Source organism: Stegodyphus dumicola, chromosome 1 (genome assembly GCF_044657685.1).
Source record: "Stegodyphus dumicola isolate Sdum_Otavi_A_Nest chromosome 1, ASM4465768v1".
Taxonomy (NCBI): domain Eukaryota; kingdom Metazoa; phylum Arthropoda; class Arachnida; order Araneae; family Eresidae; genus Stegodyphus; species Stegodyphus dumicola.
Genome location: NC_140768.1, coordinates 205,393,514 through 205,418,496, shown reverse-complemented (window position 1 = coordinate 205,418,496; position 24,983 = coordinate 205,393,514). Strand labels below are relative to the sequence as shown.

The following is a 24,983-nucleotide window of genomic DNA, read 5'->3' as shown; positions in this document are numbered from 1 at the left end:
CTGAAACAACTACCCGTTAAATTGCTATGTGAACCCTTTTTGCTATTATTTATTTAAATTTAACTTTACACTTGAACTTCTTCTTTCAGTTCTCGCCATAAATGCCGTGGATGTATAAGTACGAAGAGATGATTCGATTCATCCTATTAAGTTTTAAAAAAGGGACTTTTACATCCTTCTCAAATTTCTGTTGTACTTGAGACAAAGCAAAAATTTGCTTAACGTCTACCAAAAGGTTGGTCACAATTTCGAGTAGCCAATGACTTGAAACCTTAAGCAGAACCGCAGATGATGCTATTCATTGTGACATTAAAGATTTCCAAAGAACACTCTACTCATAATGCAAGTCTTCTAGCTCTGTTTGAGGTGAAAATCAGATTTAATTAAGAAAAGTTTTACAAACTAAGATAAATTTAGTTCACTTTATATGATTTCTTTTTGATCAACGTAACATGAAACAAGGGCTCTTTACATATTTAACGGTACTTCATGCTTCAGAGCGGAAGGCAAAATAACATCATATGGAGATTATGTTTGTATCAAAACTCTAAGTTCAGTGATGAAGTCTTGATGCATCGCAATGGTTTATTAACAAGAACTCAAGATAATGGAGAAGCATATCAGAATACACAGCCAGCTGTATAAGACACAGTACAAGTGAATCAAGTCTTTATATATTATATATTTATTTTTGACGTATTCAAAGTGTCTTCAGTTATCCTATTGAAAGAAATTCTGGTAATATATATAACCATTAAATTTATTCATAGTAAATTTATTCTTTGGTTCTCTTTTATCTAGAAGAAATAAATCATTTTAAGCAACAGAGAACAAAACATGTTTATTTTTTCCCCACCTATTTATACGTATACAGATGAGATATTTTATAAAACAATTCGTATTAATTTCATTATATTTTTAATTTCTTTCTCGCAGCATTTTCGTAAGGTAACCTGACTGTTATGTTTTACTTTATATTATTTTTTTTAAAATTCAAAATCTGTTTTGTGTAAACGTAAATTCGGTAATGAGCTAATCCGAGACACTATAAGTTATATTAACTAATAACAAAGATCAGGAATTGGAGTAATGTGAATAATTTGGCAGTGTAATAGTTTTGAAGGTTAAGTAGAATTTTTATCTGAAGGAATGAAAATAATCAAAAAGAAAAACAAAAACTCGTAAATTCTTTATCAATATAAGCCATAAATCCTCGGTCAAAAGAAATTCCTAAATTTCTTATTGCCCAACACTGCTGATCAAAAAATTATATTTATTGTTTCTCTGTAGACAAAATGAGTCCAAAATATTTTCTGTAAGCGCTTCAAATCTATGAAAATCATTTGGTTCTAGTCAATGATCTTAATTTTTAATCTTTTCTAGTGCCAGTTTTTCAAGAAATTGTGGTGTCTTAATTGGCAATTTCCAAGTACAATTTTCTTTTTCGTAGCTTTGTTTTTAGTCATTCTGATAGAACATTCTAGAATTTTTCTCTGGTGCTCTTTTGTACCCCTGTGTTACTTTTCCGTCATTTTCAGTCGGGCAGATAAAGAAGAAGGTTCTATTTAACCTTCGAAACTATAGTTCGGATTGCTACTCGTGTTATGCCAACTCCTGTTGCTTATTGGCAGTTGCTTTAACATTTAACGCAATCTATGGTGTTTTTTTGCGGTAACTTTAGACCGATATATTGATCAGACAGAAAGAAAATTTTCCTAATTATTTTTAATACTGCCAAATATTGTTCTGATTGCCCTTTTTTCAAAATATATATTCTGATTCTATGCACTTCTTAATCGCCCTCCTTGGACGAATCAAATTTATTAGTTATTGAAATTATTAGTTATAAGAGCTTGGAATTGAGATTTACGTTGTTATGCATTATCATAGTACTGGCATTGAATTACTGATATTAAAAAGCTACACCATAGAAAATATTCCATTTAACTATGCTACCAGTAACTTCGGGTAAGTGAATTTTCAGATGTACGAGAAAAAAGATAAACTAAACACCAAGTTTAAGCAATATTTAATCAAATTGTTTCGTAAATTTCGAAGAATTGCTATACACGAAGAATACAATTTACATCATGTATATTTGGAGAAAATTTATCATTTTTCTGCGATATTACAAAGATCAGAATATTCTAAAATGTTATGTCAAGTTTCGTTGCTTAGTTAAAAATTTATATCTTAAATCCTTAAAATTCTCTATCCGTTTAAATTCCCGATTTTTCTTTCACTTACTCAGCAACATAAATTTATAAAATCAATAATACTTTTGTCTAATTTCAGTTTTATGTTCAATATTTAAGAGAGGTGTGCTGGTGGAGCGCCATTTGTTTTAACATCATTCTTAGTAAAGGAACATATGTATGAGAAGTCACATCTGCTCTTCAGATTAATATTATGTAACATTATTTCATTTGCTTCGTTTGAAATAAATTAAATTAATGCGAATGATAAGAATAGAGAAATTTTCGTTGAAAATGTTGATAATTATAACTATTTGTTTAATTTCCAGAGATATGCTTATTAGTATAAATTTAAGCTGATTAAATTAATTGCTGAGTACAATCGTTTCAATGCATTCAGTGCAAATGTTTTTGTAATATGTGCTCGAGTTAAAACGCTTTAATTAAAATTGATTATTACAAACGCAGGTCGATATCGATCTTAATTTTAGTAATTTAATTAAAATTTACTAAGCTACCATTTTTTTAAATTATAATAATTTTATTAAAAGGAATATCACGAACATAGGTCTATATTTTTAAATTTTAATCATTTCATTAAAACTGAATATTATATTCATGTATATCTTTCGTAATTTTATTCGCTTAATTAAAATTAATTGGTCCAACACTGCTCTTAATTTTAGTCATTCAATTAAAATTGATTATACCGAAGTTTCACTGAAATTTAAATCATTTATTTGAATTAATTTATTTAATTGTGAATATAGTTCAACATCTGCTATTCGAAATTTTCAACATATTCTACTTATTTAATTAAATTATATTTACTCAATATTATAGTATGTTTTTTCTTTCCTAAGAAGAGATTATTCTATTAAGTATAAAATTTAGAAAAAGAAAAACTTGCCATTTGAATTTCCTATCTACTCATTTGTTCTAGAATACTGATAACAGAAATAAATTTAGTTTATAACTTACAAAGTGATAATAATTTAGTTAAAAGGAACGCTTATGAATAAGTATTCATTAAAGAGTTTCATAAAAAAATGAAATACTCTCTGTAATTAAACTACCAAATTAAGGCTTTTGCTAAAACGTGTAAGCAAGTTCTAAAAAAGTTCAAAATTAGATTAAAAATGTTAGATCTTCAAATTGCTTATGATTGTTGCAATGACTGAACGAAAAGATAAAGAAATAAAAGAATAAAATTGACGACGGTTTGATTATACGTATAACATATGCATAACAATAATTTTATCACTTCAATTAAAAATTATAAATACCGTATATTCCGGCGTATAACGCTCACTTTTAACACCAGAAGTATGATAGAAATTTACACCATGTAGGAAAATGATATATAAAAAATATGGAAAAAAATCAACATACCAAAGTTACATTTTTACGTGCCCTTATGCTGTTTATTTAAAAGGAATGTCATATCTTTTGAACTTGAAAACCTTTCATTATTGTATAACATGAAAATTTCGTCATGTTCGTCTTCCGTTACATCTTCAGGCACATTAGCGATTTCTATTTCATCTCCCTGTTACTCTGATTCATGAATAATTACTATCCGTTCCATCTTTCAACAACACCAAATATCCTTGCTGCAGCACGATTTCCATTTTCTTTCGCAAACTAAATGACTTTGCATTTGAAACGAGCGCTGTGTCGTTGCGTTTGGCAGAAGCCATACTTACTACTAAAAGGAACTCTAGATCCAACTGTATTTTAACTGAAAACCTTCCATGTTCACTTCAAAATAATGGCTTCAAATGACCACAGAAAGAGAAAATATCTGACTCTGAATTCCGCGAATTCCTTCGGGTTGGAAGAGCATTCATACTCTAAATTATATCCCCTTTTTCTCGAAATCTTACAATAGCATCCTTTTGGACACTTGCACTGAATACAATGCGTCCTCTTTGCAGGTATATTTTACTCCTTTAAGCATTTAAAACACACACATATTGTTTCCCTTATCGCTTGTCAATTCGGTATACCATAGTTCGAAAGGGTAGGACCACGGAGTATAAAGTTATACTCCGTGGGTAGGACAAATCCTTGAATACGTGACCTCAAACGATCAGATCATTGCACAGGTATCTTTTAGATTTCTCTGTAAAGAATTGGGTGACCGTTATACTATTTAAATAGACATAAAAATTAAATCGTGTAGCTCGAAATTATAGATGCGCGTTATGCACCGGTGCGCATTTTACGCCGGAAAATGCGGTATTTATTTCAAAGAAGTCTTATCTAAATACTTTTGCATAATGTATATCTTGTATATTAAAATGAAATTTCCATTTTATTTAACACTCAGTTCCCAATACACTTATATCAAGTAAAAGAAAATAAGTTAAGCAATAAATATGGTGAAAATTTTACCATACGTATACAAATTTAATAATTTCGTTACATGTTAAAGAGTGCAAATATTTATTTAAAAGCAAAAAAAAATCTATTGGAATACTTTTTCAAGCCTTCAACCGTATGCTGGCAAGAGGGACTTACACTCAAGCTCATTCAACGTAAACTGGACCGTGAGATTCTACTTCTCGTACATAGATACGTTTCGGACTTTTTATTTTTCTTGAGATATTATGCTGTAATCGTTAGTTTTCTGATAGCATTTACTATTATTTTGTTGGATATTGTCTCAGAGATAATTAAAGACGCAAGGATTGTTTTTTGAATATATCACAGGAAACGTTATATTTGAAATAATTGTAAAGATTCTCAACAAAAATTGTCCTTGTAAGTAAAAACTGCTTTAGTTTTTTTGTTTTCCTTTCTTACTTTCTTTCTTTTTTTCCATTTTAGAAAGCTTTGAATTAAAATTACTTCTCTTTCAAATATGAGACTTTAAAACATCAGCGTTAAAAATTTGTTTTTGTTCATGTTACAAGTTGACACCCGCCTGTGAATATTAAGCCGAAAACATAAAGTGAAAATACTTGAAAGATGCAATTTTACAATTTTGAGTTATTTAATATCACAAACGATCTAATATTAGACTTAATTAAAATGCTTAGTTTAGAAAGGATGGAAGCTGAAATGAAAAATTTTGTGTAAATAACAGAAATGCTTTTATTCCAGCAATTTAAAGAATTAATTAAAATGCGAAACTTACAAAATGTTTATCGTTACTATTTTGATCGATTTTGTTCACAAATTTAAACTGATTCTTCTAAAATGATAGAGGCAAATTTAATAGGTTTTTCATTATTTAACGTCCATTTTAAAATCAAACTTTTTAGTGATGTTTATTACTTGTTAATTATTAACGTATGAGAAAAGTAAAAAAGTGAGGGATATTACAAATAAAAAAAGAGTTTAATGCAAATTGATAATGTCCACCTTATACAATAAAGTGTATTCTATGATAAATTAGTATAACATTACACATACTCGCTGTTCTCTGTGTCATTATCAACAGATTATTTCTTTTCTATAATCATGCAAAATTACACATATTCCTCTGAAATTTGTCAGAAATGTTTCTATAAATTTAAATTATAACAAATAATATCGACTGATTATAATCAAACTCATTAACGAGCTCAATTATTAATCGAGCTAAGATTAATTAAAATTCTGTTCGAATAAATTAACTTCGAGTTTAAAAAAGGTAGTTCAAGAAAAATTCTGTTTTGTAACTCCTAGTCAACGGAGATAAGGACAATACATATTGATAAAATCATTTAATATACTCCTTCTTATCCTCATTAAATAGCGAATGATTTGCATTTGCAGATTGAATACTTAGAAAAACGGTTTTTCAAAATCAGTGACTTGATTAAAAATTATCCTTATTGCTCATGGCAACATTAACAACAATTTAAGTTCATGGCTTAACATTTCTAAACTGGGTACTTAAATTTCTATTTACATTCAGTGTTTAGGGAAATAAGTCATCGTTCACTGCAAGGCATTTTAAAAATATTGGTCTTAGTTACAGGTACTAACATATATACATTATTTTTACTGATTATATTTATTTCAGCTCCGTGTTTTTTCTTTTCAAAATAGTTAAGCACTTATTCCAGAAATGCATGTAAAATATTTCAGACGGGTCTAGATGATTTGCTAATATGTTTAAAGAAAAAACTTGAAAACCCACAGTAGTTATCGGTGCAGTCTGCTATATCTTTACACCTGGATTTGAATCTCGGCATAGATGTTTGCTATTACATACTGCCTTTGTATTATGAGGGTACTTAAGATATAATATAGAGATGAATGTCCCCTTAAAAGAGTGGTAATACAGAAGGAAAGGCAAGAGACCATTGAATTCATCATGCGAGATGTGTTTTATCAAAAGTGGGACGAAGCGGGTCAAAAACTGCATTGTCACACATACGGTGCCCAAGGCCTTGGCTAAAGACAAGGTGATCTTTTCTATCTATCCGTTATTAATTTGTGGATCTTATCTAAAGAGATGTTTCAAATAAGAAGAATGAGTTAAAATAAAGAAAGAGGATGTGGAAAGTATCCGTTAGAGATCTGAGTAATTCTTGAGAACATAGTATACAAATCAGGTACAAAACTTTTTCAGTTACCAGAGAGATTATGGGGTAGTAAGTGATTAATTACAGTTTGCAATGAGAATTTTTAAAGTATTAGAGAGTGCTGCTCATTGGCTAATTCCAGTATATGTACAGCGACCCGAGAACTGCTTGCATTTTATTATCGTACTGACAGAAGGAGTTCATTTACTTATTTTGCTTTAGAAATGCCAAATATAATTAGTAGCTTTTCTAAACAATATTTGGATTTAATTTTTTTGTACTGCTTATTTTGAAATGAGTAAGTGGGCACCTGAGAAACTAAAATCATCAATTAAAAGTGCTAGCTGTTTATTAGACCAATGGCTCTCGATTACGTTTGCTCAATTAATTGCCTTCCTTTATCATCATACTCCAGAATATCATCTTTCCCCTACATTTTTTTATTTAATTGGTACATAATCAATATTACTATATGAAATTGAAAGCTGAAAATATTTTATTTACTGTAAATGTATTTTAAGATCTAGTCTTCTTAAGAAGCATACAATTAGACCAGAACTCTAAAGACAGTGACTTTTCACTCTGTCCCATCAATACCACAGAGATAGAGAAAGGGTGTAAAGAACCATTTTATTAATCCAAATAAAGTTTAACAGATAGCACCAACTCGTGCTTTCCGAAGCCTTTTGGCTTAATTCAAACATAATGGATAAACTAAAATTAATGAAGTTTAAGTATAGACTAACGGCTTCACAACATAACTAGATAGCAGGCTGGCTCTGACCAGAGTTTATAAAATTGTGTTGTATATTTGTATTGTATTGTGTTGTATATTTGTATTGTATTGTGTTGTATTTAGCACTAATGATTGAGGTTGTTTAGTTGTATTTGAATTTGTCATTGGAACTATTGCTGTAGTGTATCTTCTCATATTGTTGTCACTGATTTGCATTGTCTTGGGTCCTCCTTGAAAGCTATGATCGTTCGTCACTTCTTGCGAACTTGTCAGATTGGATTGTCTTGTCTTGCTCCTTTTGGTACTTCTCTTCTTCCCCTTTTCTCATCTGAGATTTTCTCCACGTCCGGATTTCTTTATGTCAAGTGCCCTTGGGCTTTAATTCTGGAACCGGCAAAATTGCTCTTCGCAATAGCTCGGTCAATTATAGAGTCTAAATCTTTCCCATCAAGTCTCGTTTCATTTTCCTGTCAGAATGTAAATTTCGAGCGCTCGCGATAAGCAACCATAATTTCTTTATATATATAAGCGGCTAAAGTGTGTGTCGCCGATAGTTTATTGTTGCCACTCGGAAAATGAGAGCGGAAATTAACGTTTCCGCAGTTTTTAATTAATATTTCAACCGATTAAAGTCGTACGAAGATTAGAGCTGTATTCGGAGAATTTTTTGAAATCTGAGGATACGCGTCTCCAATTTCAACTCGGCGCCTTTCTGTAAATATTCAAGAAAAAATAATTTGGCACGTATCCAAATCCCTCCAATAGGGAAAACCCAAGAAAGAAAGTGAAAAACGTAGGGGAAAATTAGTTTTTAATTAATATATCGGCTAATTAAAGTCCCAAGAAGACGCGAATGGTCAAAATGGCGTGCCACGGACCTGCGGAATCTAACGGTGTGCTTCGCTATGCCCGGGAGCCAGCCGTTTCGGAGGAGATGATGTCACTTCACCCCATGTTGTTACTTCACACCATGCGGCTTAAGTGTCTGTCGCCGAAAGTTTATTGGTTGCTTGCGTAACTGTACTAGCCAATGGGGTGAAGTTGCCATGGCACAATGTTGCCGTTTCAATTGAGATATAGACAATTTCCTGTAAAACTTGCCTTTGCTATGACCTTTATTTATTGAGTTAGCGGTGGCTATTAAGAAATGTACCGCCAGTGGTTTCCTTCATTGCACTCTACTTTAAGCAATTAAGCAAGTAGTAGGGGGAAACCCCGTGGGGCAGTAAGCAAAGGGGCGTCCTCGCCGCCTGCCCTGGGTAATTCAGTTTGAATTGGCAGATACCTTTGCACAAGTCATTTTAACTACAATTTATAATATCTAGAACACAGCGGTCATTTCGTATGACCACCGGCCTTTCTAGTTTAAAATAACTGGTTCGAAATTTAAAATGAGATTTTATGATTATATATATATATATATATATTTAAAATTTATTACCTTAAGATACATTACTTATACATTTATCTATAGAAACGTATGCTAACGTTTGACAAACACAAATGATGAAAGGTTTCTGTCGGTTTTCTTGCGCGTACATAATAGACACACTTGTTAAACATTGAGTTCTTTTGAGTAAAGCGATTTCACTCTCACTAAAATCAATCGCTAGTTTTTTACAACAGTTTGAATTTACTAGATCGAATAGAAACTGTGAAATCTCTCTGATGGCATATTAAATAATTGCCAACATTAAAAGTTCCATTTAAATTAGGGGGAGAATACCGCGATATTCCTCATATTTTAACACACACAGAACAAGGCTATTAAGTTATTTTATTCGTTCATTTAGCCCTTTTAAATATATTAAAAAAAGAAGAAGAATATTGATTTTACAAGCATAAGATAGTAGTGATATATTCGCTAAAATTGTTACAAATGGCTGCCGACTAGATGCAAAAATTCGTGAATTTCCTGTTGTCCTTTGCTCACGCTCCTGGTTACATGTTAAATTACAAAGCAGGATTTTTATATTTCAGACTTAAGGATGAAATGTGAAACTACACTGTTTGTTATTGACGTTAACACTTTGATTTCGTTTAATTGCCCTCTACCTCTTGCAATTGTTATCAATTTAGGTTTGTATGCTTCCCGATGAAGAATGGTGAAAGTGGAGAGACCGTTATCCTACCAAGTCGGTGACCATGCTGTAACGACCCTGAGTTTAATAAAAATTCGAATCACGGAGTTTCCTTTTCCGCAGGGGATTTTTGTTACCAACGTGTTGATAATATGCGAGGGTCGGCTTCGGATATCTTGATGAATACGAAAAGATAAAACAAGGTCTGTTTTTTGACGACAGGATTTTTGTACGTAATTTGTGAACCTCATTTGTGCGTTTTTAAAAATTTATCTATCTGAAGACTGGTATTGTCTAAAGATTGCTTGATGCAATATTAAACTGACTTATAGTTATGGATACCTGGTGACACTAATGCCGGCCAGTGTGTTAAGTAATCAATGAGCAAAGAACAAAACCTTACATCACACGCATCTTTTGAAGATGATTTTTAGAATAGGATATTACATTTGTTATAACTGCTGGTACTGAGCAATCTAGTATAGCCGTTTATAAACAGTTCTGAAGGAATTTTAAACTTTAATTTTCAATAATTACCTTAAATAATTGGATATTTTCCAAACATTGTCATTATGGTTCGATGAAATGGACCTCTATCAGATGAGTTTGCTAAAGTTTGATATAATTTGCCGTCTGTCTTTAAAGGACAGAAGATCATTAATCTCATTCATTTAAACACTGTGAACTTTCGAACATGTCTGATACATTACCATCCATCATCGAATATATTGACAGTTTAATTAAATGCTTTTAAAATTATAACTACACATTCAGCACCAATACTTCTTAAACGAATTTATGTCATGGTGACATATATGAGTGAATAATTAAAGAAAGTAAACTATATAATAATAATGTTGAAAAGATCAATAATGATAAACTTCTTTATTTCTGTTTCTTTTCTCTTGTTTGCTCGGTTTTGATGGCATATGAAACTGTCAAGTTAATTATAAAGTTAAATTAGAAATTAAAAAATAAATTTAAAAATAATTTGCAAAGTAACGTTCAAACAAATAATCCTACGGCTGAGTGGGCCATAAATGCTTCTGAAAGCATAATTTTTAAAATTAAATCAGCGAAACGTTTTTCTGAATTCAATGTATTTTAAGCAAATGAATTCTTCATTAAACGTTAAAATGAGAGTTGAGAACTATCGATAGAGATTTTGAAATCTCTCAGTTTTCTGTACTAATATAGTGCTATCATTTGAAGCAGAAAAGAAAGATCTTTAGCGGCAAGACCGGCAAAAGCTATGAAAGCTGTCAGTTTGCCAAGTAGTGGAGATACTTGAAGTTGGATAACGTCACATGACTTTAATGAAAAAATTCTGATGTGTACACCACATGACTTCCTTGTACGTAATATTAAATTATACGCATTTTTTTCTTGCATTTCGTTTAAACTTATTGGATTTAATTAAATCTACTTCGCCGACAGTGCATAAACCACAATAGAACAAATGCATTCTTTAAAATTCACACTATTTGTTTAACATAGCGACATTTTGGCGCTAGGTTCTCTTAACAGTATTATACTTCGTTCATATTATAAATCAGAATGCACAAAATTTATATCATTTAAAGAATTATCTAATCGTTGCCACATGTTCTATTCAAATACTATAATAAAGCTAGAACGATGTATAAAAGAAACTAAGCAAACAATAGAAATAAGAAACAGTCTTTCAACGACGATTGAGTATTTCTCGTTCAATTAATTCACGACAAGGCAAAAATACATAAAAATTCAAAATATCTGTATTAAAAATTACTAATTATTAAAACTTGAATTACTAATTATTAAAAATTAAGTAAATCTTAAACACTTATTTCCTTGAAAAAATTACAGAAAGGATTAAGCATGATTTAATTCGCAATAATAAATGAAGGCGTTATGTTTGTTGTTGCGAAGCTACGTTTCTCTAGATTGGCAACAAATCCACTACACTGCTGTTTCAAATGTAAACAAGCAATGGCCGCCATCAAGAAATTATTAGGCTTAGTGGCACTTAAACAACTTTAAAATTGTTGATAATTCTAAAAATATTGCATGCAGATTTACTAAAGGCTTAAAAACCTTAACCGGAAGACAAGAACATCATAATTCAATCATTTTTAAAGCAAAAAACGTACAATTTACAAATATATAAGAGTAAAGAAATTGAGATCACTGCTCCGGGTAACAGAGTGGATATATATATATAAATATATTTATATACGTTTGGTGCGGCCGATTGCAACCAAAATACGAGGTGCACACAAAATTTCAACGTTCTGAGGCTACTCGTGTTTCAGTTATGCGAAATACGTACGTACATACATACGTGCATACGTTCGTACAGACGCCACGAAAAATTCTCTTCAGAATTCATTTTAAAGCAGTTTTATAATTTTTTTTGGAGGAAAAGAGTCTTTTATTCTCTCCTTACGTGCAGATATCATGCAAAACCATTGTTAAATTGCATTAGAAAGCGGTCAAAATAGATATTTTCGTTGAAATATGCTGCCTGAAACATTTTGCGATTACAATACTTCCTTTTTACTTTTTACAAGGAAGTAAAAGGTAAACTCTGTGCTTAATAATAATAAAAAATCTGATGTGTACACCACATGACTTCCTTGTACGGAATACTAAATTATACGCATTTTTTCTTGCATTTCATTTAAACATATTGGATTGAATTAAATCTACTTCGTCGATAGTACATAAACCACAATAGAATAAATGCACTCTTTAAAATTCTTAAAATTTACCAAAGCGACACTCTGGGGCTGGGTTCACTTAGAAGCGTTATATTTCGTTCATATTATAACTCAGACTGCACAAAATTTATATCATTTGAAGAATTATCTAATCGTTGTCACATGTTCTATTCAAATACTATAATAAATCTAGAACGATGTATAAAAGATATTAAGCAATAAAACAAAAATGAAACAATTTTTCACAGATGGTTGAGTATTTCTCATTCAATTAATTCAGTTCTCACTTCGCGAGAAGGCAAAAATACATAAAATCTCAAAATGTCTATGTTAAAAATTTTGAAGTAAATCTTAAACACTTATTTCCTCGTAAAATTCCAGAAAGGATTAAGCATGATTTAATTCGCAATAATAAATGAAGGCGTTATGTTTGTTGTTGCGAAGCTACGTTTCTCTAGATTGGCAACAAATCCACTACACTGCTGTTTCAAATGTAAACAAGCAATGGCCGCCATCAAGAAATTATTAGGCTTAGTGGCACTTAAACAACTTTAAAATTGTTGATAATTCTAAAAATATTGCATGCAGATTTACTAAAGGCTTAAAAACCTTAACCGGAAGACAAGAACATCATAATTCAATCATTTTTAAAGCAAAAAACGTACAATTTACAAATATATAAGAGTAAAGAAATTGAGATCACTGCTCCGGGTAACAGAGTGGATATATATATATAAATATATTTATATACGTTTGGTGCGGCCGATTGCAACCAAAATACGAGGTGCACACAAAATTTCAACGTTCTGAGGCTACTCGTGTTTCAGTTATGCGAAATACGTACGTACATACATACGTGCATACGTTCGTACAGACGCCACGAAAAATTCTCTTCAGAATTCATTTTAAAGCAGTTTTATAATTTTTTTTGGAGGAAAAGAGTCTTTTATTCTCTCCTTACGTGCAGATATCATGCAAAACCATTGTTAAATTGCATTAGAAAGCGGTCAAAATAGATATTTTCGTTGAAATATGCTGCCTGAAACATTTTGCGATTACAATACTTCCTTTTTACTTTTTACAAGGAAGTAAAAGGTAAACTCTGTGCTTAATAATAATAAAAAATCTGATGTGTACACCACATGACTTCCTTGTACGGAATACTAAATTATACGCATTTTTTCTTGCATTTCATTTAAACATATTGGATTGAATTAAATCTACTTCGTCGATAGTACATAAACCACAATAGAATAAATGCACTCTTTAAAATTCTTAAAATTTACCAAAGCGACACTCTGGGGCTGGGTTCACTTAGAAGCGTTATATTTCGTTCATATTATAACTCAGACTGCACAAAATTTATATCATTTGAAGAATTATCTAATCGTTGTCACATGTTCTATTCAAATACTATAATAAATCTAGAACGATGTATAAAAGATATTAAGCAATAAAACAAAAATGAAACAATTTTTCACAGATGGTTGAGTATTTCTCATTCAATTAATTCAGTTCTCACTTCGCGAGAAGGCAAAAATACATAAAATCTCAAAATGTCTATGTTAAAAATTTTGAAGTAAATCTTAAACACTTATTTCCTCGTAAAATTCCAGAAAGGATTAAGCATGATTTAATTCACAATACTACATAAATGAAGGCGTTATCTTTTCTATTGCGAAGCTTAATTTCTCTAAATTGGCAACAAAACCACTATTCTGCTAAGTTTCAAATGCAAACAAATATGGCTGCTATGTAAAACAAATTTAGGCATAGCCGCACTTAAAAAACTTTTAAATTGTTGATTATTCCACAATTATTGCATGCTGATTAACTTATGGCATGAAAACCTTAATCGGATGACAAGAACAGCATATTTCAATCATTTTTAAAGCAAAAAATGCACAATTGACAAACATATAAGAGTAAGAAAACTGAGATCACTGAACCGGGTAACAGAGTGGATATATATATAAATATATTTATATACGTTTGGTGCGGCGGATTGCAACCAAAATACGAGGTGCACCTCTGCATGTAATAGCAGTCCTATATACAAAATTTCATCGTTCTGAGGCTACTCTGTTTTGAGTTATGCGAGATATATACGCATGTACGTACATAAAGACAGAAACCGCGAAAAATTCTCTTGAGAATTTATTTTAAAGGAGTTTTATAACTTTTGTGGTGGAAAAGATTCTGTCCTTACGTACAGATGTCACGAAAAAACATTGTTAAATTGCATTCGATGGCGGTTAAAATGGATATTTTCGTTGAAATATGCTGCCTGAACCTTTTCGCGATTACAATACAGATACTTCTTTTTTACTTCGTACAAGAAAGTAAAAAGAAGAAGACATTTTTAGCGAGAGAAATTATTTATGATTTCATTTTTTTCTTCTAAAATAGCTGAATAAGAAATTACAGTTAAAAAAACAATTGCGTAAAAGTTTTTATAACTATTTGTAAGGTTATTTAGTTTTTAATTTGTCGATTATAAAATTCTATGACACAAGCATCGCCATACATAGGTCATTGAGAAGATTGATTAATAATAATATTTTAATACATATTCAACAATATTAAAATGATCGAATATTGTACTGTGGCAGGATTTGTATTGAACTGAATCTCTTTTTTGTGTATGTTTCTTTGCTTCTTACATGCAATATTAAGAGCGCTGATTATCCACAGAAAGTAATCAACCAAAAGCAAGTTTCCAAACACAGATAGCGCGAGTAAGTTACAGTTTTTAAGAGTAAGATAGAGCTTCCATCAATTTTCATACATCGAAGAAACCATTAAAACGAAGAAACAAAGTGTTTTTAGACGAAAAGACAGAACGAATGTAGTCTTCACCTCATCTTAGATAGAGATTTTAAAGTCAACGTTAAGCAAAATTTGAAAAAATTAAAAAACATATGAATAGTGATTTAGAAAACTGTCGGATTAAAAATATTTAAATTTCTTGAATAAATATAAGGTATGTAGGAGATATAAAAAGTAGAATTATATATAAAGGAAAATATTTAATTAATTATTAATAGAAATAAATCCAAAGAAAAAAATCTTAAATTTAGTGTAAAAAACGTAAAATAAAATATATTTTAAATACTTTTTAATATATGTTTTATCTAATCACTGCTATTTTAGCTTTAATTTATCTTTATTTTGTTTATTTTATATTTATTTTATTCAGCTTACAGAGATATGTTATTTTATTATTCTTTACGAAGTTATCTGCAATTTTACAATGGCTGTTGAAATTTCTTCCTTGGATTTAAAAAAATTCTTTTTGAAAAAAAATTAATCAAAACTTTCAAAAGTTTCACAGTTTTATTTTCTTCATATATATTTTACGAAATATGTTTGCTTTCAGATTCTTTCAAAAAATAAATATAATTTTTTATGTAACGAAAATATAAAATATTTTATATTGAATAAATAATTTCGATCGAAATTTCAGTAATGTTATTGTAGGTTCCTATAACTGGAAATTCAACAGATAAACTCGGGATAAAAATTTAAGTATGAATCATTTTACAATGAGACACAAAGTGTTAGAAAAGATGGAAATGCGAAAGGAATAAATATACATATCAAGAGTTCCTTTTATATTAAACTCTGTAAGCAATATATTATATTTTAAAAGAATGCCTCCGAACGCTGTTACATATCAAACCATCAATAGATTAGTTTTTCCGCCAAATGTAAGCAAACTACGCTTTCCTGTGGCGGCTTTCATGATGCAAACAATATATAAAATTAACCTTGGAACCAGGTTTACAATACCAGATAAAATTATTAAATATTTGATCGTTTGTAAAAAGCCAGAAAGAGTAGTTAAGACTTCGTTTTCTCTTCCATACTAAATGATGTCAGTAACTAAATTATTATAAAATATTAAAAGATTTGGTTTTAAAAGGAATGTAATTTGATTCCCCCTGATCTGTATTACATTACATTGCCGAAAACATTAGTTTCTTCTCTCTAATTTCTACTTAACATTTTAGAGAATTAGTTATCTTCCGGTATCAGGATTGTACCTCATTTCATGCATGTTTAATTTACGTGCTGTTTGTAATTAAACACAGTTGCTTAAGTCAAGACTTCTCTTATGTTATAAGAAATTATTATACGGCATAAAGTATTTATAAGTTTGCCTAAAAATATTGATTTATTACGAAATAAAAATAAATATTTTACAACTTGCTCTCAAAAATAAATAAATAAATAAATTAGATTTCGTTCAGATTTAATTTAAATGGAAAACAGATAAATATATTTCGAATTTTATATGAACTCACTTCGAAGTTAAAAAATAGAAATTTTTGTCAGAAATAAGAGCAAGAGTTTCTAAATAAAGAAATCTCTTATACAGTTTAAACTGTTATCATTGGTGGATTCTTAAAAATAATCAATCTTGAGAAGAAACAAAAAGTTTAAAAAGAATGGTATGGTTAGCTTACTAAGAAAGAAAAACCGAAAGTGAATTCTATCTTTAAATACATACCAACACATATAATAGCTCAAATTTGCACCCATTTCACCACGCAGTGTCTTTTATGCGTGTCGTCAGAAAAACGTAGTTAGTTTACAACTGTTAAATATTATTAATATATATTTTAGAGAACATTAAAATCATTATCAAAATGCTTTTACTTCCCATTCATAACTAAGTTAATTTGTTTTAAAAATTATGGACAGTCTTTTAATTTGCTAAAATTGTTCACATATGGTCTTATTGTAAAATTAGATTATAAGTTATCTTCTTTGAAATAACTTCAATTATTCCTTTTACTACCGCAATATGAATATATTTTTTTAAAACAAATATATTTATTACAGCGAAATAAATAAACAAAAAATACTACACAAACAAAATCTTGGATTTTTTGTATGTGCAGGTTTTTGTACCGGATGTTTAATATGATATTTGACAGAAGAAATAAAATGCATAAATTCAACATATTTAAAGCAATATTATCCGTTGTGAAAAGCGCAGGCAGGTATCCCACAAAGAATTATAATATGCTGCTTTAGTTATATTAAACTCCCATTCCGCATTATTTCAAAAAATGCAATTAACTAACACAAAAAGTCTAGCGGAAATTTTACATGACTTTTAAAATGATGTAAAATTCCTAAGTGGAACGATTACACGTGACCGAGCTGCACGTTAAATATAAAACAGCGCAACGGAGAAATCTAAAAAAAACCCTTTTCGAACGAAAGAAGCGAATGTTCCTTCAGTTACCTCAAATCAATACGAGGATCGAAGAAACATATAACAGCAGGAAGGCGAAAATGTTATCAAGAGAAACTCAATCGACTTACTCGGCACTGTGATGAGGAACAACACGACCCAAACACACAATTTTATTCTTTCCGTACTTTCCATGACTTCTGGAAAGAAGAACCAACCCGCTCAGCTGTCTCCCTCAGTTCTGTCTCATCTCGCTCTCTACATCCTCTGCACATCCCAGAGATCCATGCGGCGAGGCCTCGCGATTCACCTGGAGTTAAGAAAGATAGAAAAAGAAGCCCCACAAAAACCAAAAGGAAATAGAATAATAAGAGAAAAAATAAAAAAAAAGCATTTGAGGTAGATGTCGTTTAGGAGGGGAAGAAAGAAGGTGGGGAATATCAGTGTGTGTCCTTTTTTCACCCTCTTGTCGAGTTCTTCATTGAGACGCTGTAGGATTATTGAGAACTCCGCCACCCCCTGCCTACATACTTCCATAGCCAATGTTTTCTTCAGACGGAATGGATGTGCAGTTAAAAAAGCAAAGAAGTAGAATCAGAGGGTCCTTTTTTCCATCCCCATTCTTTTGATTGTGATTCGACGGCGATCGTAAAGTGGTACAGTTATTTTAGTAAAGAGATGTAGAGGTAAAGCTCGGAAGACTAAGCAGACGAGACTAGATTATTCTGACAAAGGAAAGTTTGTTTAGAAAAATATCCTCAGCTTTATCAAAAAATTTATTTCAAGAATCCTACCTCATCCGAAGCAAACTGGAAAGCATAATTTATGAATTTTTTCCAATCATTTTCAATCATTTCCGATCACAGAGCTTGTGTTCGAAATTACAATTGAGTATCTTAATAACTGGATCGCAATATTAAATTAACTGACTTATAGCATTATGTACTAACCTTTAAGGTGTGTAATAATATTATCATTCTAATTTCACTTTCCAACTACCAGTCCACCTCACAATGTCGTTAGTTCCTCAATTTACAGTCAAAATGTTTATAAATCATTGAAGATTATTTCGTCCAATTACAAACATCCTTAGTAAACTTGCAAAAATCAATTACAGTTACCATCATTATATTGAATTTATTTCATTGTCATGTGATGAGAGAAACATACTTTTGTTATGTAGTAAATACTCTGTACATTACGGTTTTAAGTCTTCGGATTCGTAAACAATTAAATCCAACTCACATAAATTCTTTCACTATTGAATGTAACTATATTTCCTATTTAAATATGTAGTAAGTACAGTGTCATTAAGTTTTTACGAATGATTCATTTTAATATTTAATTTAATTACACTTATTTTTTTCTGCGATTTCTACCTTAAAGTTTTAAACAAATCATATTCACTTCAAAGTATCTATAATAAATAACACGTTTCACTAAATAAACCATTTTAAAACTTAGTTGTGCCTAGGTAAAAATCAAAATAAATAAATTAATTAAATTATACACGATCTAAAATAATTATTATTTTAAACGCGTTTCACAGTAGAAGTATTGCCTGATAAAGAGATGAACTAGTACTATTATTTCTTTCTCTAAAGAAAATTCTTCGATTTTTACCTTTTGAAATACCGAGTGATCCAAAAGCAAACGAAGAAACAGAAATTCAATAATTTGATATACAGCAGTACGAGGGAGTTTTACAGAAATACCCAGAAGGACCTGAGACTTTTAATAATGAACATTTTATTGGCAAAAAATAATCGCAATTTTTACGAACAGGGGTGCTTTCGGTTGTGTCAGAAATTCATACAGGACAGGACATTACAGAAAAAAGTGAGTGGAACACCAGTAGTTCACCAGAAGCTTCACGGGTAATAGTCTAATTGTACAGCGTCCTCCTAACTTTGATGGACCACTGTCAAAATCCGAGGGTCTCCTATCTCTTTTTCACTGCCACTAATCATTTTGAGAGGCTTTTCGGCTCGCCGGTATTTTAAACGCCTACACTACACTCTGCGCTTAGAGACATCTATACCTTTTGCGGGATCCTAAGCTCTGTCTCAAGATATAGCTGCTAGCATTGCTAACCATTGTACCGCCCAAGGCGGCAAGAAGTTCATACAGTGACGCAGAAGAGTTCGCAATGCAGCTAGGCATAAAAATATTCATTGTGACGACGGTTATTCATGATAATTTATCAGACGTGACATGACACTTCACGGCATCAAAGATAATCTTTATGTAATTGCTACCATATGATGGCAAATGACTTCTTTAATTATGGTTAATAACGTCTATTGACCTGTGTACACCTGTGACTTCACCTCCATCACCGAAAGTGAAGAAGAGTACAGAACTAAGGTAAAGTAAAGCTTAGAAAACGTGGTGGTAATTCATCTGGAAAAGAACGATTGAGCACATAATGATTGTCAAATGATGATCGCAGCAGGTGTTAGACAGAATTTGTGCAGAAGCGTGGTATTCTGCATGAATATTTCATTGCGGAACATTGACCTCTCTTGCAAGTAGGAAATGATGCTGTCCCTTAATAGCGCTGAATAATACTTGACTTGTGATAGGAACAATTCGAAATTGACCGCTGAGTATTTCCTAGAAGAGGCTTAAAAAGAACGATGAAGTGAACCAGCCCTAACCTGTCATTTTGGTTGATTCAAAGGGATTTACACTGCCTCGTCAGTACACAAGATGTTTGACAGCCGCCCCTTATTCCTTTTCGTCTATTGAAAGTCTGAGTTTTCAAACGCATGACATCTCTCAAAATCGGTTGGTTTTAGTTTCTGTACATGCTAGAGCTTGTAAGGATACATTATGAATATGATTCTGGGTGATCATCACACAGTCCATGAAAGGCCGGTTTTCTCGTATGGCTACAGAAGTGAACCTCTATAAGTGAAAATGTAATTTGTCCGTAAATAGAAACATTCCATAATATAAAAGAATTCCATTTCCTTCTGTACATATGTATCCAAATTTCATTGCTACTGTCTGTATGAGCTATTGCATGAGCTATTGAGTATTACTATTTTTTCTGTTAATTTTGAATCACTTAGTATACTACGACGTTTCACAATTGTTAATTTTTATTCTATATTTTAGTAATTCATTTTATATAGTTGCACTTTATAGTAGTATTCAAGCTAAGTTTGTATAGTAATCGTAAATGTAATTTTGCCCTACAATTTATGCTGAAAGCAATGAAATTAATATTTTTTAGTTTATTGTGAATGGATATAATCGCAAGATATTAAACATTTACAGAACAGCTTAGGTAATTCTTAAAATAAAGATCGCACTATGCAAGTTTGAAGGTATTGCACCGCTCAAAGGTGTTTGATCACAGCTGCACAGCAGGCATCTATGGCACATTTGATGTACAAATAGAAGAGAAATAGCTTACTTAAATTAATGTTTTGTCATTTGATAACACTGAGCACACACCATCAGCTCTAAAACTCAATGCCGTCATTCTTACAATTCACATCTTAGTTCGACATTGCAATAAATAGCAGGAAATTTTCATCCAGCTGTCTAGTTTCTAAAACGAAAGTTTATTGCATGACTTCAGAAGTAAAAGAATAAAAAGTGAACAATTAACTTATAAGAAACGCAAAAACATTTCTCTTGCGTGATTTTGTAGTGGTCAGTATTTCCGACTATTAATTGGAAGATCTGGAGTTCCGGGGAGAACATAATTAACTTTTTTGGGATTTCTCGCTGAAAAAATCCTAATTATCGAGTCATTAGGAGTTTTTGCAGCAGAAAATCTTTGAGTCTGCTAACTCAATTAAGACGTTTCGCTTTTGACATTTTGTAATTATGTGTGGTATATCAGTGATACTGGGATTAGATAAAACTAATTCAGCAACTATTAGAAAAGGGCAGTCGTGAAACTTTTATTGGTAACCATCTCTCTCTGTGAAGACAACCTGTGAAACTAACAAGTATATTTGAGAATATATATAAACACTGATAGTGTCTGTGATGATTACCTTCATAGAAATTTCAATCCTTTAAAATCGTAGGTGGTCAAGTTTATAGGTGGTTTGTTTACTGTGCTACTATTAAAGCACATTTAATTTTAATTTGCATGTTTGTTGTACAACACCTTTTTATTTGTTTCAGTGATCTGGAAATGCAGTTTCATTGCTTTGAAAGAAAATTAATTTAAAATGGACACTATGAATCAGAAAATATTTAAGAGTAAGATTTATGTAATTTGATTATGCATGAAACTCGTTATTCTGCTGAAGATATGTTATCGAAAGAATGTAATTAATTATTAGAAATCAGAAGCTAAGTTGGGTGAAAGGTGTTAAGACTTACCTTGCGTAACCGTTTTAATTGATAAAAGTCAGTGCTTATTATTTCGAAAGATGTGGATGAAACGGAAAAGAAGGAATAGATGGAGGAAGGGAAAGGCAGTAGACGAATTGGCTCGAATTTGTGCTCAGTGTGAATCGGAACAGAGCCACTTTTTTCCGGTTTTAGAAAACGGACTCTCACACACTGCATAAAAACTTGCATATGTGAATAAAAATACTACGGTTTATAAACAAATCAAAATATGGAGTTAGATTTACTTAAACATTTCAAAGACAATGAATGCATGATGCTAAGCGAAATTAACAATTTACACAATCGAGGTATTAACGAGAAAACTCCTTTTCACAAATAAAATGTTTAAAGTTTTAGAAAAGAGTTTGTCAGTGCGTCAACAAAGTTTAAAAAATAAATTTTTATAATTAATGGCACAGATCATCATCACATCTAAACTTATATTTATGAAAATATTATCCGCTAGAGGAATTCGAACGAAAATTTATCATTTAACGCTATGTAAAGCATATCAGACGATAAGGATTATATGACTGAAGAAAGAGAAGCAAGAAAACTTTCTGTGTACCATTCAACTGACATCAAGCAACTTGCAGCAAACAAAAGTGTAACTGTTCTTACGAATCCCCCCCCCTTATTCGAAAGATTTTCCGATCCGTAGGTCTCCGTAGAGGCATACCTTCCTTGGCAGATAATTTTTGTAAACGATTCCCTATTCGATTAAAGAAACAACTAATTTTTAATTTCCTGTATTCTGACGTTAAAAATAGCTTTTTAACAGTATTTAAGTAAATCATAATGACAAAATGAAAGAAGTGTGAGATTTATTTAATTTTTTTAACTAGTTATTTTATGTTTGGAACCTTTACTGTCACTTCTCTCGTTCCAAATTTATGCACATACTTTTTTTAGACTAAGTGGGAAGTCGCTTAAAGTCTACCAAGAGTTTAGATATGTTTTACAGCAGTGAAAGATTTAAGATCTTATAGAGTCTCGTATTCTTTGGTAAGATAATGAGCTTAGACTGATGAGCTCTAGAAAGACTGTAGAGGAATAATCCTCACGTCTTAGGATAAAGACAAAGTCAGAAAAAGGGTGTAAATGACCTTTTACCCATCACAAAGAGTTGCAGAGATGGCCCACTTGGGCTTTCATAAGCCAACACTTCTAGCTTAACAATGTTGAACTTCAAATACAACTAAACTAACCTAAAGGCTCATAGAATAATTTAATCGCACAGGAAGTCTCTGGCTGGTAGAAGCCGGCGGAATAAGCCGAATGGCTAAAAACACTCAATGTAACAGAATCAAATTGCTGCTAATCCAAAGTAAAAATGTCGCCTTCAAGCAGGCATAACAGACTCTCAAATCAGCTTTCAAAACGTTCGCTTATATAGCACTTTCTCCCTTAATCTGAATAAACGTGCGCTAACTAATTAACATTCGGGCAGGAAAACTTGGGTGAAAAGGAAAGTTGCTTTAACTAAAAATTAATGATAGTCAAAATAAATAAATAAATCCTCACAACCCTACAGAATGTTCTAAACATTGATATTTCTGAAGTAATCCGAAACTCTCTATAAATGTGCTAAGAAATATCTTCAAATTTAAAAATCTATTTTTCCTCCTTTTTCTTTTTTTTTTTTTATCTTCGCTTCGCCTTTTTTTCCTTCTTTTTTTCCCTTAAGCTTTTAGAGATGCACTACGCATATCATAAAATCTTCGTACGGAAACAAATTAACAGATGTCTTTCCAAATTATTACGTATTAATTAACATTTCTTGTATCCGCATCTTTCTGGGGTAAAGTATTTTCAAAGCTAAAATTAATAACAGCCTTATTGCTTTAAACAGTGTTCAAACAAAGTTTTTCCAAATTATCAATGATATCGATAGAAAATAATATTATACGTATTTTGTAAATGATATAGTTAGGAATTTTGTAGAGGTTGAAATTAGGATGATTGAATATACTTGGAATGACATCAAAAGTTCAAAATATGTTATTGCATTATGATTTTTGTTTCGCTTAAAAGAATTATTGTGATTGATATTATTGAAATGCTCTTTTTTATATACACCTATGTATATGTTACATACATATAAAAGGAGCGGAAAAGGTTTTACACAAAGGAGCCTTAACAAATGAAACGACGCTGCATACAATGGGTGACCATTCGTTCAATATTTTCGAATATGCATTCTTATTTGAATAAATATTCAGATATAGCGAAGTGTTTACATATTTTAATCAACAATCGAGATATAATGCCAAATTTGAGCTTTAATCTACACATTTTAAAAACATGTCCTTTATTTCCTTAGTATATTTTGCTTTATTGTCATGAAAACTGATGACAATAGTACAAATATACACATCTCTAACGATGTTTCATCATTTGTGTACTAAAGATTTTTAAAATGCAGTTTTCAAGTTGTAAATCATTATTTTAACATTATTTATGTTTTCTATTTTTTGTGTTTTATATAATGCAAAGTAGTTCTTATTTATGTAATAGTGCTAAGCTTTCATTTTCTTTTATTTAATTTCAAATTCTATGAGTTTACTATTTACTTTAATCGAATTCTCATTTTCATACCAAGTGTTTACACAAAATATATGTGACTGAATTTTGGAAATAGCTTAAAACTATGTCGAATACAAACATTTTAGTACTTTTCAAAGCATTTATTTTAATTTTTCAGAACATCTGCTTTGTCGTGGATTTTGGATTTTCTATATTTATAATTTCATAATTTTTACATGAATCTTAATCGAAGATTTGCTATTAAGTTTTGAAACAATGAATAATAAATTCTATTTTCGGTAAGTAACAGAAATACATTATTTTTTTCTTAAATTTCTCCTGTGACTTAAATTTATTCCAATTCACAAAACACAAACTGAAAATAGAAAGCAAACGTATATTCAACAGTATAAGAGGAAATATATAAAAGAAGTACTACATCTTAAACATTACAAGAGAAATGAAAATCATATCTATCTCAGAAAAATTTAGTAAGAACATGTTTGATAGCTTAATAATTAAATATCATGTGATAACTGAAAGTTATACAATTAGAAAGAAGACCACACAATTATTAGTTTGTCTATTTATTGTACTTAATCTATGTAATCATTAGGTGCATGTGAATTAATATCTAAAAATGGAAATGTGCAAA

The 24,983-nt window shown here is 30.8% G+C and overlaps 1 protein-coding gene across 1 annotated transcript in view; it reads right to left on the bottom strand.

Annotated features, from left to right (window-relative positions):
* LOC118196104 (uncharacterized) overlaps nucleotides 1-17,766 on the bottom strand; it is a 194,670-nt gene extending 176,904 nt beyond the window's left edge. The window contains exon 1 of the mRNA XM_085824863.1: nucleotides 17,572-17,766. Coding sequence (XP_085680989.1) covers nucleotides 17,572-17,635 — 64 coding nt within the window. The 5' untranslated portion in view covers nucleotides 17,636-17,766. The remainder of the gene's footprint in view (nucleotides 1-17,571) is intronic.
* Between the last annotated feature and the right edge of the window lie 7,217 nt (nucleotides 17,767-24,983).